We start from the raw sequence: 16,188 nt of genomic DNA, 5'->3' as shown, positions 1-16,188 counted from the left end.
CGGTCAGCAAAGTTCCCACTTCCCAGAGCTTGTCCTGTATTGCTAGTTTGCGCATCAGGTCATTCCTAGTGCTCCTAACCATCAGCTCATCATAACAGTACAGCTGGCCCGTGTTAAGTGTTAATGCATCTCAATAGAGGGATAAGAGAAGTTCTGAGACCATTTTTTTTTCTCTGCAGCATGATTTGTTTTTATTTTCCCCTAAATCTCTGGGTGGTTTAGGACACAGGTGTAGATATGGACATTCAAGGTCTGTCCTCTTGTGTGGATCGACTCACTGCAAGGGTACAAGGCATTCAAGATTATGTAGTTCAGAACCCGATGTTAGAACCCAGAATTCCAATTCCTGATTTGTTTTCTGGGGATAGATCTAAGTTCCTGAATTTCAAAAATAATTGTAGACTGTTTTTTGCTTTGAAACCCCGCTCCTCTGGTGACCCCATTCAGCAAGTAAGAATCATTATTTCTTTGCTGCGTGGCGACCCTCAAGACTGGGCATTTTCCCTTGCGCCAGGAGATCCTGCATTGCGTAATGTAGATGCGTTTTTTCTGGCGCTTGGATTGCTTTATGATGAACCAGATTCAGTGGATCAGGCAGAGAAAATTTTGAAGGCTTTGTGTCAGGGTCAGGATGAAGCGGAGGTATATTGTCAGAAGTTTAGAAAGTGGTCTGTGCTTACTCAGTGGAATGAGTGTGCCCTGGCAGCAATTTTCAGAAAGGGTCTTTCTGAAGCCCTTAAGGATGTTATGGTGGGATTCCCCACGCCTGCTGGTCTGAATGAGTCTATGTCCTTGGCCATTCAGATCGATCGACGCTTACGTGAGCGCAAAAATGTGCACCATTTGGCGGTGTATTCTGAGCAGAAGCCTGAGCCGATGCAATGTGATAGGACCTTGACCAGAGCTGAACGGCAAGAATACAGACGGCAGAATGGGCTGTGTTTTTACTGTGGTGACTCCACTCATGCTATCTCTGATTGTCCTAAGCGCACTAAACGGTTCGCTAGGTCTGCCACCATTGGTACGGTACAGCCAAAATTTCTTTTGTCCGTTACTCTGATTTGCTCTTTGTCGTCCTATTCTGTTATGGCATTTGTGGATTCAGGCGCTGCCCTGAATTTGATGGACTTGGAGTTTGCCAGGCACTGTGGTTTTTTTCTTGGAGCCCTTACAGTATCCTATTCCATTGAGAGGAATTGATGCTACACCTTTGGCCAAGAATAAGCCTCAGTACTGGACTCAATTGACCATGTGCATGGCTCCTGCACATCAGGAGGATATTTGCTTTTTGGTGTTGCATAATCTGCATGATGTGGTCGTTTTGGGTTTGCCATGGCTACAGCTCCATAATCCAGTATTGGATTGGAAATCAATGTCTGTATCCAGTTGGGGTTGTCAAGGGGTACATGGGGATATCCCATTGTTGTCTATTTCGTCTTCCCATCCTTCTGAAGTCCCTGAGTTCTTGTCAGATTACCGGGATGTATTTGATGAGCCCAAATCCAGTGCCCTACCTCCTCATAGGGATTGCGATTGTGCAATTAATTTGATTCCTGGTAGTAAGGTTCCGAAGGGCCGACTGTTCAATTTATCTGTGCCAGAACACGCCGCAATGCGGAGTTATATAAAGGAGTCCTTGGAGAAAGGGCATATTCGCCCGTCGTCATCACCGTTGGGAGCAGGGTTCTTTTTTGTGGCCAAGAAGGATGGTACTCTGAGACCTTGTATAGATTACCGCCTTCTCAATAAAATCACCGTCAAATTTCAGTATCCTTTGCCGCTACTGTCTGATTTGTTTGCTCGGATTAAGGGGGCTAGCTGGTTCACCAAGATAGATATTCGAGGGGCATATAATCTTGTGCGTATTAAATGGGGCGACGAATGGAAAACAGCATTTAATACGCCCGAGGGCCATTTTGAGTACTTGGTGATGCCATTCGGGCTTTCTAATGCTCCATCTGTGTTTCAGTCCTTTATGCATGACATCTTCCGAAAGTACCTGGATAGATTCATGATTGTATATTTGGATGATATTTTGGTCTTTTCGGACGATTGGGAGTCTCATGTGAAGCAGGTCAGAATGGTGTTCCAGGTCCTTCGTGCTAATTCCTTGTTTGTGAAGGGGTCTAAGTGTCTCTTTGGAGTTCAGAAGGTTTCATTTTTGGGCTTCATTTTTTCCCCTTCTACTATCGAGATGGACCCTGTTAAAGTTCAGGCCATTTATGATTGGACTCAGCCTACTTCTGTGAAGAGCCTTCATAAATTCCTGGGCTTTGCTAATTTTTACCGTCGCTTCATCGCTAATTTTTCTAGTGTTGTTAAACCATTGACTGACTTAACCATGAAAGGTGCGGATGTGGTCAATTGGTCCTCTGCGGCCGTTGAGGCTTTTCAGGAGCTGAAGCGTCGTTTTTCTTCTGCCCCTGTGTTGTGTCAGCCAGATGTTTCGCTCCCGTTTCAGGTCGAGGTGGATGCTTCTGAGATTGGAGCAGGTGCTGTTTTGTCTCAAAGAGGTTCTGATGGCTGTGTGATGAAACCATGTGCTTTCTTTTCTAGAAAGTTTTCGCCTGCTGAGCGCAATTATGATGTGGGCAATCGAGAGTTGTTGGCTATGAAGTGGGCGTTTGAGGAGTGGCGACATTGGCTTGAAGGAGCCAAACATCGCGTGGTGGTCTTGACGGATCACAAGAATCTGACTTATCTCGAGTCTGCCAAGTGGTTGAATCCTAGACAGGCTCGATGGTCGCTGTTTTTCTCCAGCTTCAATTTTGTGGTTTCGTACCTTCCGGGTTCTAAGAATGTGAAGGCTGATGCCCTTTCAAGGAGTTTTGTGCCTGATTCTCCGGGAGTTCCTGAGCCAGCTGGTATTCTCAAAGAGGGGGTAATTTTGTCTGCCATCTCCCCTGATTTTCGGCGGGTGCTGCAGGAGTTTCAGGCTGATAGACCTGACCGTTGCCCAGCAGAGAAGCTGTTTGTCCCTGATAGATGGACTAGTAGAGTTATCTCTGAGGGTCATTGTTTGGTGTTGGCTGGTCATCCTGGAATCTTTGGTACCAGAGATTTGGTGGCTAGATCCTTTTGGTGGCCTTCCTTGTCACGAGATGTGCGTTCTTTTGTGCAGTCCTGTGGGACTTGTGCTCGGGCTAAGCCCTGCTGTTCTCATGCCAGTGGGTTGCTTTTGCCCTTGCCGGTCCCGAAAAGGCCCTGGACGCATATTTCCATGGATTTTATTTCAGATCTCCCTGTCTCTCAGAGGATGTCAGTTATCTGGGTGGTTTGTGATCGCTTCTCTAAGATGGTCCATTTGGTACCTTTGCCTAAATTGCCTTCCTCCTCTGATTTGGTTCCATTGTTTTTCCAGCATGTGGTTCGTTTACATGGCATTCCGGAGAACATCATGTCGGACAGAGGTTCCCAGTTTGTTTCAGGATTTTGGTGGTCCTTTTGTGCTAAGATGGGCATTGATTTGTCTTTTTCTTCAGCTTTCCACCCTCAGACAAATGGCCAAACCGAACGAACCAATCAGACTTTTGAAACATATCTGAGATGCTTTGTTTCTGCTGATCAGGATGATTGGGTGTCCTTCTTGCCTTTGGCTGAGTTCGCCCTTAATAATCGGGCCAGCTCGGCCACTTTGGTTTCGCCTTTTTTCTGTAATTCTGGTTTCCATCCTCGTTTTTCTTCAGGGCAGGTTGAGCCTTCGGACTGTCCTGGTGTGGATTCTGTGGTGGACAGGTTGCAGCAAATTTGGACTCACGTAGTGGACAATTTGACATTGTCCCAGGAGAAGGCTCAACGTTTCGCTAACCGCCGTCGCTGTGTTGGTCCCTGACTTCGTGTTGGGATTTGGTTTGGTTGTCGTCTCATTATGTTCCTATGTAGGCTTCGTCTCCAAAGTTTAAGCCTCGTTTCATTGGTCCTTATAAGATTTCTGAAATTCTTAATCCTGTGTCATTTCGTTTAGACCTTCCAGCTTCTTTTGCCATCCATAATGTGTTCCATAGGTCGTTATTGCCGAGATATGTGGCTCCTGTGGTTCCCTCCGTTGATCCTCCTGCCCCGGTGTTGGTTGAGGGGGAGTTGGAGTATGTGGTGGAGAAGATTTTGGATTCTCGTATTTCGAGATGGAAACTTCAGTACCTAGTCAAGTGGAAAGGTTATGGTCAGGAGGATAATTCTTGGGTGGTTGCCTCTGATGTTCATGCTGCCGATCTTGTTCGTGCCTTTCATTTGGCTCGTCCGGATCGGCCTGGAGGCTCTGGTGAGGGTTCGGTGACCCCTCCTCAAGGGGGGGGTACTGTTGTGAATTCTGTTCTCGAACTCCCTCCTGTGGTTATGAATGGTACTTCGGCAAGTTCTGTTCATGGACTCCCTCTGGTGGCTGTGAGTGGAGCTGCTGGTTCTGAGGTTCCTTCTCCAGCTGATCTTGTTTAGGCCTTGGCTGGCTGCTCTATTTAACTCCACTCAGATCGTTACTTGATGCCAGCTGTCAATGTCCTAGTACTGGTTCAGTTTGCTCTTGGATCTTTCAGATGACCTGTCTACTCCAGCAAAAGCTGTCCCTGCTAGCTTATTTGTTTACCACTGTTTTCTTGTCCAGCTTGCTATCATGATTCTGCCTGGCTAAGCTGGAAGCTCTGGGATGCAGAGTGGCACCTTCACGCCGTGAGTCGGTGTGGGGTCTCTTTTGCACACTCTGCGTGTTTTTTGGTAGTTTTTTATGCTGACAGCAAAGATACCTTTTCTATCCTCAAGTCTGTTTAGTTAAAGTCTGGCCTCCTTTGCTGAAACCTATTTCATTCCTGTGTTTGTGACTTCCATCTTAACTCACAGTCAATACGTGTGGGGGGCTGCCTATTTCTTTGGGGAATTTCTCTGAGGCAAGTTAGGCCTTATTTTCTATCTTTAGGGGTAGTTAGCTCTTAGGCTGTGAAGAGGCATCTAGGCAGAGTTAGGTACGCTCCACGGCTATTTCTAGTTGTTGTGATAGGTTTAGGGGTTGCGGTCAGCAAAGTTCCCACTTCCCAGAGCTTGTCCTGTATTGCTAGTTTGCTCATCAGGTCATTCCTAGTGCTCCTAACCATCAGCTCATCATAACACACATCCATGAGCGTGCTGTGACTTGATCGCAGTGGGCCAATGGGTTGCCATAAATGCTGAGGATATACTGAAAACCTCAGTGCTTGTCATGACGTTTTTCTTGTGAAAGCCAGCATGCAACTGGGGTTCATAGAAGATCGTGATCGTGATTTTCACCATACATAGCAATGCCGATGCACTGGTATGTATAACACAAGAGATCAAATGGTAAATGCTTCAAGTTCACTAAGGGGACTATTAAAAACAGTAAAAAGTTAAAAATAATATTTTAAAAAAATATGAAAATAAAAAATAAAAACATAGACATTCAAACCATCTCCCTTCTGCCCCAATGAAACAATAAGAAAAAACACACATATTTGGTATTCTGAAAATAAATTACTATTGGAGTAGCCACAAGCCACCAAGATGAGTCAAAATAATTTTACTAATAGGAAAAATATAATCAAATCTTTTTCCTATGTATTCCTTTACCCTTATAAGCTGATGTACTATGGGCTATTGAATTTCCTCCTGCACGTTTTCATCCTTATTAGACCATTACTATCCTGAATGTACATATGCATATTCTATTAAATATTTTTTCAATAAAAATGTGTTTACTCTAGCTCATCTTGATGGTTTGTGGCCAATCCAATAGTAGTTTATTATGGGTATGTAATAGTTTGGGAGTAATCCACTACTCAGTAAATTATTTTCATTGTTAGGGGTAAGTTAATAGATTGGTATATTCCCAGACTTGCACCATATGTTATATGCATATTTTCTTTATAGTTTCTTATAGTTAAAAGTCTAATCAATCAAAATATATAATAATTTAATCCGGTTGGTAAATGAGAGAAAAAGCGAAACTCCAGAATTACATTTTTTTTTGCTCACCGCAATCAAATGTAATAACAGGAGATCAAAACATCATATCTATTCCAAAATGATATCAGTTAAAACATCAGCCCAGGGCACAAAAAATAAATGCCCCACACAGCCTCTTTATCCCAAAAACATAAGGTGTAGTGATCTCAAAAAAGGGCAACACAAGCAAAATATTTTTTTTTTACAAGTTTCCGAATATTTTTTCACTTCTTAAATAAAAAAACAACAATTATGCATGATTGGCATCTGTGACAATATACCGACCTGGAAAATCTTTTTGCCATGTCAGTTTTAGCTTATAGTGAACATTGTAAATAAATAAAAAAACATTGGGAATTGTACTTTTTTGCATTTTCAGTGCACTTAGAATTTTACTTGCTTTCCAGTGCATCACATAAAAAAATGAATAATGTCCTTCAACTATACAAATTGTCATAGGCCTCAAACGTATTTGTGAATTGAAAAATAATAAAATTCTGGCTCTTGGAAGAAGGTGAGGGAAAAACGGAAATGGAAAAATGAAAAATGGCCCAGTCATGAAAGGCTTAACATAAAACACACATGAAGACATAGACAACATTTCTTCCTGAGTTTTGATGTAACTTGACAGATTTTGTAAATAGTAACTTAAACTGCCCAATTTATTCCCTTTCACCTCCCAAAAGCAGTTAGAAGGACCTTAGTATGACACCCAATCTTACCGTATGATAGTTATACCAACGAGCCTTTGGTATATAGGCATCTACTTCTGTTTGTTTCTAAAACAGAAAAACATATTTGTCATGTATCAATAATTGTCAGCAGTTAAATGTAACCACAAAGATTACTAAAAACAAAAGCAACAATTGTACATAAGAAGAAATAATTCTGCTGCGTGTTTTAGTTTATTGATAATTGTAGAAAATGCTCCATGTTTTGGTATATAAAATGACTATTTTATGCATCTTTATTTTCTTAATCAGGTTCGATACATGAATGTTAGAGATGATTGAATCCAGGTTTGGCAAAGTTTAAGAAAAAAATTAATTGGCAGGTACTCCAATTGCCTTAAAGACATACAGTTGATTTTCTATTCATTTGCATGTCTGTCACACTTAAATGTTTCAGATCACCAAACAAATTTAAATATTAGACAAAGATTAAACAAGTAAACACAAAATGCAGTTTTTATATTAAGTTCTTTATTATTAAGAGAAAAAGAAATGCAAACCTACAGGGCCCTGTGTGAAAAATGTATTGCCCCGTAAACCTAATAACTGGTTGGGCCACCCTTAAGGGTACGTTCACACAGGACTTTTTTGCTGCTTTTTTTTTGCTGCTTTTTTTTATGCTAATTTTCAGCTGTTTATAGGTGCGTTTTTGGTGCGTTTTTTGGGTGCGTTTTTTGTGCGTTTTTGGTGCGTTTTTTTTTCATGCTTTTTTTGTGGTATATGGTGAATCAAACATGTTTGATGACTACACCAAAGACACTCAGTTAGTACTCAAGCACGCAGGTATTTACCTACTACCTGGTCATTTAATTTGTTAGAAAAGGACACCTCACAATGGCTCTTCACACCTGACAATGGCTCACAATGGCTCTTCACACCTCACTACCAGGAACTCCCTCACAATAGATCACAATCAGGACACCTCACAATGGCTCTCCACACCTGACAATGGCTCACAATGGCTCTTCACACCTCACTACCAGGAACTCCCTCACAATAGATCACAATCAGGACACCTCACAATGGCTCTTCACACCTCACAATGGCTCACAATGGCTCTTCACACCTCACTAACCACACCCCTAAGCTCTTGGCTGTGAGATCCCTTCCTGCTGGCCATGATTTTCTGCACAAAAAAGCAGCAAATAATGCTACATGCGTTTTTTCAGCGTTTTTGCAGCGTTTTTTTCATCACCCATTCAAGTCAATGGGTGAAAAAACGCTGCAAAAACGCAGCAAAAACGCTGAAAGAAGTGACATGCCCTATGTCCAAAAAAAGCAGCAAAGCAGAAAAAACTGATCAAACAAAAAACCAACGTGTGTGCATGAGATTTCTGAAATCTCATAGGCTTTACTGGTACTGTAAAAAGCAGCTGAAAATTAGCATAAAAAAAGCAGCAAAAAAAAGCAGCAAAAAAGTCCTGTGTGAACGTACCCTTAGAAGCAACAACTGCAATCAAGTGTTTGTGATACTGGCAGTGAGTCTTTTACAATGCTCTGGATGAATTTTGGCCCATTTATCTTTGCATGATTGTTGTTTTTCAGCCACATTGTAGGGTTTCTGAGCATGAACAACATTTTTAAGGTCATGCTACAGCATCTTAATTGGATTATGTTCAGTACTTTGCTTGTTTTTCTTAAGCCATTCAGAGGTGGACTTGCTGGGGTGTTTTGGATCATTGTCCTGCTACATAACCCAAGTGTATTTCAGGTCAAGATTTTTCAGTAGATGGCAGAATTCATGGTTCCATTTACCCCAATAAGTATTGCTGCAAGCAGCAACACAGCCCCAGACCATCTCACCACCACCACCACCACCACATTTTACTGCTAGGTATGATGTTCCTTTTCTGAAATGCTGTGTTACTTCTATGCCAGATGCAATGGGGCAAACACCTTCCAAAAAGTTCACGTTTTGTCTCATTAGTTCACAAAGTATTCTCCCAAAAGTCTTGGGGATCGTCAAGATGTTTTCTGGCAAAACTGTGATGAGCCTTATTGTTCAGCAGTGGTTTTCATCTTGGAACTCTGCCATACAAGCCATTTTTGCCCAGTCTCTTTCTTATGGTAGAGTCATGAACACTGACCTTAACTGTGGCATGTGAAGCCTGCAGTTTTGATGTTGTTGTGTGGTCTTATGTTACCTCTTGGAAAAATTGTCGTTGGGCTCTTGGGGTAATTTTGTTCAGTCGCACACTCCTGGCAAGGTTCACCACTGTTCCATGTTATCACCATTTGTGGATAATAGCTCTCACTGTGGATTGCTGGAGTCCCAAAGCTTTAGAAATGGCTTTATAACCTTTTCTGGACTAATAGATCTCAATTACTTTATTTCTCATTTGTTCCAGAATTTCTTTGGATAGCAGTATGATGTCTAGCATTTGAGGATCGTGTGATCTACTTCAATTTGCCAGGCAGGTCCTATTTAAGTGATCTCTTGATTGAGAATAGGTGTAGCAGCAATCAGGCCTTGGAGTGGCTAGGGAATTTGAACTCAGCTTCCCAAAGATGTGAAAAACCACAGTTAATTTATGTTTTAATTGGGCTGGGGCAATCAATTTTTTTTCACACAGGGCCCTGTAGGTTTGGATTTATTTTTCCCTGAATAATAAAGAACTTCATTTAAAAACTGCATTGTATGCTCACTTGTGTTATCTTTGTCTAATATTTCAATTTTTTGGTGATCTGAAACATTTAAGGGTGACAGTCATACAAAAGAGTAGGAAATTAGGAAGGGGCAAATACTTTTTCACACAGCTGTATTTATAGCACTTTTAGGTCCCCTAGGACTGTATTAAAAATATATCAAGTGACCACACCATAAAAATGGTAACTGTCTCTAGTAACCAATAGTCCATTTATTTACACTGTGCATGGACATACATTACAAATTAAAAACATGGTCCACAAATTATCCCTTTGAGTAATTTATGATCAGGCATGCTGTTCTGTGTAGAACAGTGACTGAAACTGATGGTTTCTCTGTTAGAAGTAACATGTTCCACTTTTTCCCCACTAGGACACTTGCAAGAGGCAAACAAGGCTAATTGTGGCCTGTGTTTTGCAGTGCTACAGCCCAGATGGCTTGTGTCATTGGTGATGGTGGCTCCTACATTTTTTGCCGTGGTATGCTAATTTTTCTGTTTTACACTGCCCGTCCATTACTGTTGTCTCTCTTTCTTTTACCATACATTTTATACAGCACCATAATAAGGTTTTTACAATTTTTTCAACCTCATTCTCATTTAACTCTTGACAAAAATGATGTAATTAGAAATGCTAGGGAATTAGGCAGAAACAACAATAGAAAGAAAAATGTGGCAGCAAGTTGCACTATTATTGTGCCATATACTGTACGGTTGGACCAATAAAGCATGTTTTTTACAAAAAAGACTTGCACATTCAAATTTCTACATTTTAATTTTTTTATCGTCTTTAATAAATGTAAACTCCTTTCATAAAAATGACAAAATAAACTTTAGAGAGGTTCATATCCAAGCCAGCATCTATATCAAAGCATTTTATTGAAGCATATATGGAAGTAAAATTTGACTTAAAAAACAGATATGCAAAATAAAAGTGTTTGTGACAAACACAAAAAAACACAAAGATGCGCTCAATCCAATATTGTGTCACTTAGTTCATTGGGTTCAGCTGTTTTACATGTATAGCCTAAAGGTTACACTAAAAAATTACTTTTATTATTATCAATAAAAACAAAAAAAACGCAAGTTACGTCTAACAGAATAGCAAAGATTCAGAAAAACATCTTCTAAATGTCAGGATATAACTAGTCTCACGGAATATTCTCCATAAATGCAATAAGCAATCAATACGCACCCATTCAATAAATCCTGACACAAGATGATAGGACTCGAACAAGAAAAGTGCAATAGTGCAATAAATTGAAAATAAAAGATGAAAAATGTGTGGATCTCATCCAATTCATATGCAGACTGTCATCTGGGTCACGTCCATAAGGGTAGAAGCATACTTCACTCTGCCCTGCCGAAGCCCCTGCATTTGCTCCCACCCTGTCAAGGGCAGTACAAAAGAAAGACTAATTCTCCAGAAAAAATCCCTCCTGATGCGTTTCTTTCTCCGTTAGGAGAAGTCATCAGGGGACTGTACTTACTATTGAGGAGGGATCAGCTAGAAGAGGCCAAGATTTGTTCCAAAATAAAATAGTGATTGAAGTGTCTCTGTGCTTATGGGTGGGCATTCTCATAGGGTACAGAGTGCTGTCGCCCTATTAACCAGAAGTTGGGTAATTGGGGAGTTGAACCCCACATCTCTTCCCTTTGTTTAAATAAACTAACCTTTTCCCCTTCACTGAGGGCATCCTACATCACTTCGAGGGGGGAGAGGGGGCAGATTTAATCCGAAGATCATTATATATGTATATTTCATTATATTAACCCCCAATAGGTGATATATGTCATGTTCATACAGAGGAGTTACCCTGTTAATGTTTAAAACAAGGGTTTTTGCTACAGGTTCAGCTGTCGTAACACAATCAGAGTTCTTAGATTTCTCATAAAGCAGACCTGACAAAGCTAACCTTGCCCACCCCAGGCATCACAGGATGGGGCGTGATCGTGCTAGCATTTAATTGAGACCTAGACCCAGCAATAATCATCACCTAATGATAAAACCGTCATGGTAAGTAAACTATATCACAAATCCTGATGAGTGACCCATCAGTAAAATCTGTGTTTTAACCCCTGCCTTCAGATTACATAGCAAAACCCTGCTGACAGATTCATTTTAAATGTCTGAATTTTATTAAATTTTGTTTTGTATTTATAAAAATTAGTTATTTCCCTCCTAAAAAAAATGATCGCACATTAAATGTAAAAAAAAAATCTGCTATTTTGTACATTATCAATGAAGAAAAAATGTGTATGCAATGCAATAGGATAAATGACAGCTACACCATTTCACTGATTAATCATGCTGTCAGGTATTGCTGCTGGCGGCTCTCAGATCTTTCTCTGCGCCTAACAATTGAGTCTCTGTATAATTCCCAGACTACTACTCTCATCTTCTTCACTGCTACAGTTACTCAACACAATGTTGTTCTGAGCATTTGTCCAATGATTTAGGGCTTTTTCTGCCTATGTCTATTAGTGAGCTGCAAGTTCTGACATATTCTCACTATCTTAAATTCTTATTAAAATGGCTGCTGCATTCTCTTCCTTTGCTTTTATACAGGCTATTATATTTCCTCCCAATAGACTATACTATACTATGTGATGTGAAAGCTGCAAAGCTTTGTGGGGAAGTCTGCATCATCGCTGAAGCTATTTACTGCAATATATGGCAGGTAGTTTTTGGGTGATTTGTGCAAACTGAATTAGCTGGGAGCTCAAATTTTGTAATATTCACCCCAAATTTTATTTGCATTATATTGATTTGCTCATTTCTAATTAAAATGAATCTGTATAATTTTTCAATTTAACATGTTTTACTCTAATATCTGAATCTAAACATATTGGCTGCCTGCAGTTTTAGTTGAAGCATAGCGGTGTGCAGTAGTTCTCTTAAGTTTTCCCGAGTTTGGACCTTACATTATGGCAGCTGGTCTAGAACATCTTGATGAAGATTTGCTTCAAGAGAGAAAAATAAGGCAGAAAAGCTAGCAAGTGTATTACAAGTGTTCTTAGTTTTAGGTTACCAGATACTTATTAAAAATATTTTTTTTTAAATGAACTTACATGACAGCCAACATTTCTGGAAAGTTATATATTGCTAATCTGTTTTTTTATAAAATAAACAATATAGCATATGATGAACTATATAGTTTACTGTAAAGTTACATATTTACCTCTCGTAAAGCTGGACTGATCATGAATGCCGGTCCCCATAAGAACTGCTCATAAATATTCCACGTTTCTGTGTCATTAGTGAATCTTGTAACAAGTAAAAAGAAACAAAACATTGATTAGTTTTAACTCTTTAAAATTGTGTAATATAAAAAAAATACGAGAGCGGTACTTTATGGTTATAATTGTTGGGTAGCAAAAATCAGATTTACATCTCAGGGCATATCACTAAGTAAGTTATACGAGGTATTTAAAATACTCACCCTGGCAATTATATTATCAGAGGAGCAGTAAAAAAAAGTTGTAGTGAAAGTGCAGTCATTTATTACAAATCAGGCCCCTGACTTGCTTTTATTTTTAGTTATTATTATTTTTCTCAATGTTACGCGTGCTGTGGCATTGTTATAATAGTGATATACATTTTTGCATAACAACTTACTCATGCAATAAAGGACGGATAACAGTAGAGCCCTCTGTATGTGCTTCATACATTAATGTATACAGATATGGCAGGAGTTTGTATCTTATGTTCAGAACATTTCTGGATATGTCTTTGAATGGTTCATCGAAACTAACAGGATCTTGTCTCTGAAATATATGAAGGAAAATAAAATAAATAACATTCATGCACTTGTAATTTATTAAGAGTATAAAAAAGTTGATGACAGTGCTTATTTAATGGGAGAAAAATGATTATTAGAGTAAGAGACCTTCGTAACAACTCAAACTAGGTTACTTTCCATTTTGTGCATTTTTTCTCCTATTCTTTCAAGAGTCTAAACTATTTTATTTTTTAATTGACGCAGTAGTATTAAGGATTGCTTTTTTGTTGGACGAGTTGTAGCTTTAAATCAAGCTATTCTCCTTATCTTCTTCCTGACATGCGCCACACTTATAAGGTGCCGCGGGAACTACATTACTGAAAACTGCCGTAAAGATACGGTGCCACAATCGCGTGAGCTCACATTGAGTGCTGCCACGATAGGGTGCGGGTGTCAGCTCTATGAGAAACCCTGCTGCAGCGCCCACAGTCAGAGCCAGCACCAATGTCAAATGTATAACCCCTTTGATGCAGCTGTCAATAGTGCCAGCGACATCGAGGAGCATCACAGAGGGAGTGAACTCCCTGTCTGCAATCATCAGCACAACACAATGTGATCGAGTTGTATTGATTGTTTCCATGGTGACCTCTGGCCACAAGATGGCAATGGAGCCCTTCAGGGTCCTGATAAAAGATGACTTTTGAGCACCTGCTGACAGATCAGCGATCTATTACTATACAGTGATGTCCCATCCCGGGACAATGTAAAATAAAGTTAAAAAAAAATAGTTATTAAAAAGTGTAAAAAAAAATCCCAAATAAAGAACAAAAAAAAGGTTATTTCAATAAATACATTTATTTATGTAAAAAAATAAGCAAAAAAGTACACATATTTGATATCACTGCCTTCAAAAAGACCCGACGTTTAAAACTGTCCCACTAGTTAATACCTTCAATTGACACGATAAAAACAAAAATGAAAAATGAGGCAAAAAATATGCTTTATTATCATACTGCTGAGCAAAAAGTGCAATAAAATGAGATAAAAAAGAAGAAGGTAAATAAAAATGGTAAAGCTGAAAACATCATCTTGTCCCGTAAAAAAAACAAGCCACCATGAAGCTCTGCCAGAGGAAAAATAAAGAAGTTATAGCTATCAGAATAAAGCGATACAAAAATAATTATATTTTCTGTATAATAGTTTTTATTATGCAAAAACCCCAAAACATAAAGAAAGATATCAATGGGGTACATTGGTGTATTCGTACTGACCTGAAGAATAAAGCTGGCTCATCAATTTTACCACAAGTGGAGCATTATAAAAAAAGCAAAAATATAATTCCTGAATTGCTCGTTTTTGTTCATTCTATCTCCCAAAAACCAAAAAGAAAGCGATCAAAAAATGTCATGTGCCCAAAAATGTCAACTCGTCCCACGAAAAAGAAGCTGTCACATGACTCTGTCGACAGAATTATGGAAAAATTATAGCTGTCTAGCAAAGCAAAAACCAGTTTTTGCAATAAAAAGTATCTTTTCGTTTTTGACAGCTGCCAAACATAAAAACCGGATATGAATCTGGTATCAAGTATGAAGTTGTCAAATCACTTATACCGCATGAAGAACAGCATAAAAAAGAAATGAAACATATTCTTCTGTTCTTCCCTATAATGAGGCAGATGGAAGCACTGTGATCCGATGGTGTCCGTCTTTTTATGTAAGCGTAAAATCGCGGTCGACCGCAGTTTTGTGCACTTCTGAAAATAAGGACAATGCTGAACAGAAGCCAGATGGAGTCCACAGTAACTCTGCTGCTGCATTACAGTGAATGGATCCATCGTGGTTTCATCTGTCACGTCACTCGGAGATTTGGATGGAAACCCCAAAGTAAGTGCTCAGCGTAGAGTGATTAAACTCAATCCACAAAAAAAGCAAATCCTGACTCATGTCCATCATTTGTCACAGGAAATACAGGAGGTTCCAATGATACTGGTAGTACAAAGGCTCATCATCCCTCAAAAGAAATTCAGCAAATGCTGTGCTACCAAATCTAAATGCCCCCCTCCTTTCTGAGCCCCAGTGTGTCTAAACCACATCTAGTGCCCACATGTTTGGCATATCTATAATGATTAATGCCTGCATAGTTTACGGGTGCATGTCTCCAGAAGCATGAGCTGAGCATGATGTACTGGTGACTACAAAGTACTGGTCACTTCAACATGCTTGTCACTACAATGGCCATTTGCAATTTTAACTTGGCAACATCCACTGGTGCTTGTTTCTGGAAAACACCAATGAAATCAAAATTGTCAATACACCTGTAGATAAATTCGAAAGGGTATAATTTCCAACATGGGGTTACTTAAGAGGGATTCTGCTTTCCTAGCATTTAGGGGCTCTGTATATGGAGTCTGCAAACTTTTCTAGGAAAATCTGTGCTCTAGGAGGCAAATAGCGCTCCGTCTCTCCCTAGTCTCGCCGTGTTGCTAAGTAGTACTGTACAGCCATATATGGGGTATTTTTACATCTAGCAGAAATTGTGGGACAAGTTTTGGTGCCATTTTTACCCATTTCCTAGTAGGAAAATGTAAAATTTAGGGATAACACACAATCTTGGTGGTAAAAATGTAAATTAATTAATGGGGTCACTTATGAGGGGCTCTGCTGTTCTGGCACCTCAGAAGGCTCTGTCAATATGACATGGCACCCTCAAACAAGTGCAGGAAAATCTCCACTATAATATGGCACTCCTTTCCTTCTGAGCTTTGAACTGTGCCTCAAAAGTAGTTTTTGACCACAAATGGGGAATCAGTGATCTCAATAGAATTTGCACAACAAATTGTATGGTGCCATTTATCCTGATACCCTTATGAAAATGCAAAATTTTGGAGAAAAAACATTTTTGTGAGAAAATTTGTTTTTTTTTAATTTTCACGGCTAAACGTTATAAACTTCTGTGGATCGCCTGGAGGTTCAAGGTGCTCATTACACCTCTAGATAAGTTTCCTGGGGGTTCTAGTTTTCAAAATCATGTCACTTGTGGGGGGTGTCTACTGTTTAGGCACATCAGGGGCTCTCCAAACATGACATGCATCTGCTAATTATTCCAGCAAATTTTGCATTCAATAAGTCAATTGGCGCTCCT

The 16,188-nt window shown here is 39.7% G+C and overlaps 1 protein-coding gene across 1 annotated transcript in view; it reads right to left on the bottom strand.

The window, feature by feature from the left end:
- SI (sucrase-isomaltase) overlaps positions 1–16,188 on the bottom strand; it is a 349,991-nt gene that overhangs the window by 13,683 nt on the left and 320,120 nt on the right. Inside the window, exons 64-66 of the mRNA XM_077290631.1 lie at positions 12,945–13,093; positions 12,508–12,592; positions 6,672–6,728 (exon numbers count right to left, since the gene is read on the bottom strand). Of these exons, the coding sequence (XP_077146746.1) occupies positions 6,672–6,728; positions 12,508–12,592; positions 12,945–13,093 (291 nt within the window). The remainder of the gene's footprint in view (positions 1–6,671; positions 6,729–12,507; positions 12,593–12,944; positions 13,094–16,188) is intronic.

Source organism: Ranitomeya variabilis, chromosome 2 (genome assembly GCF_051348905.1).
Source record: "Ranitomeya variabilis isolate aRanVar5 chromosome 2, aRanVar5.hap1, whole genome shotgun sequence".
NCBI lineage: Eukaryota > Metazoa > Chordata > Amphibia > Anura > Dendrobatidae > Ranitomeya > Ranitomeya variabilis.
This window is presented reverse-complemented; position numbering and strand designations above follow the sequence as displayed.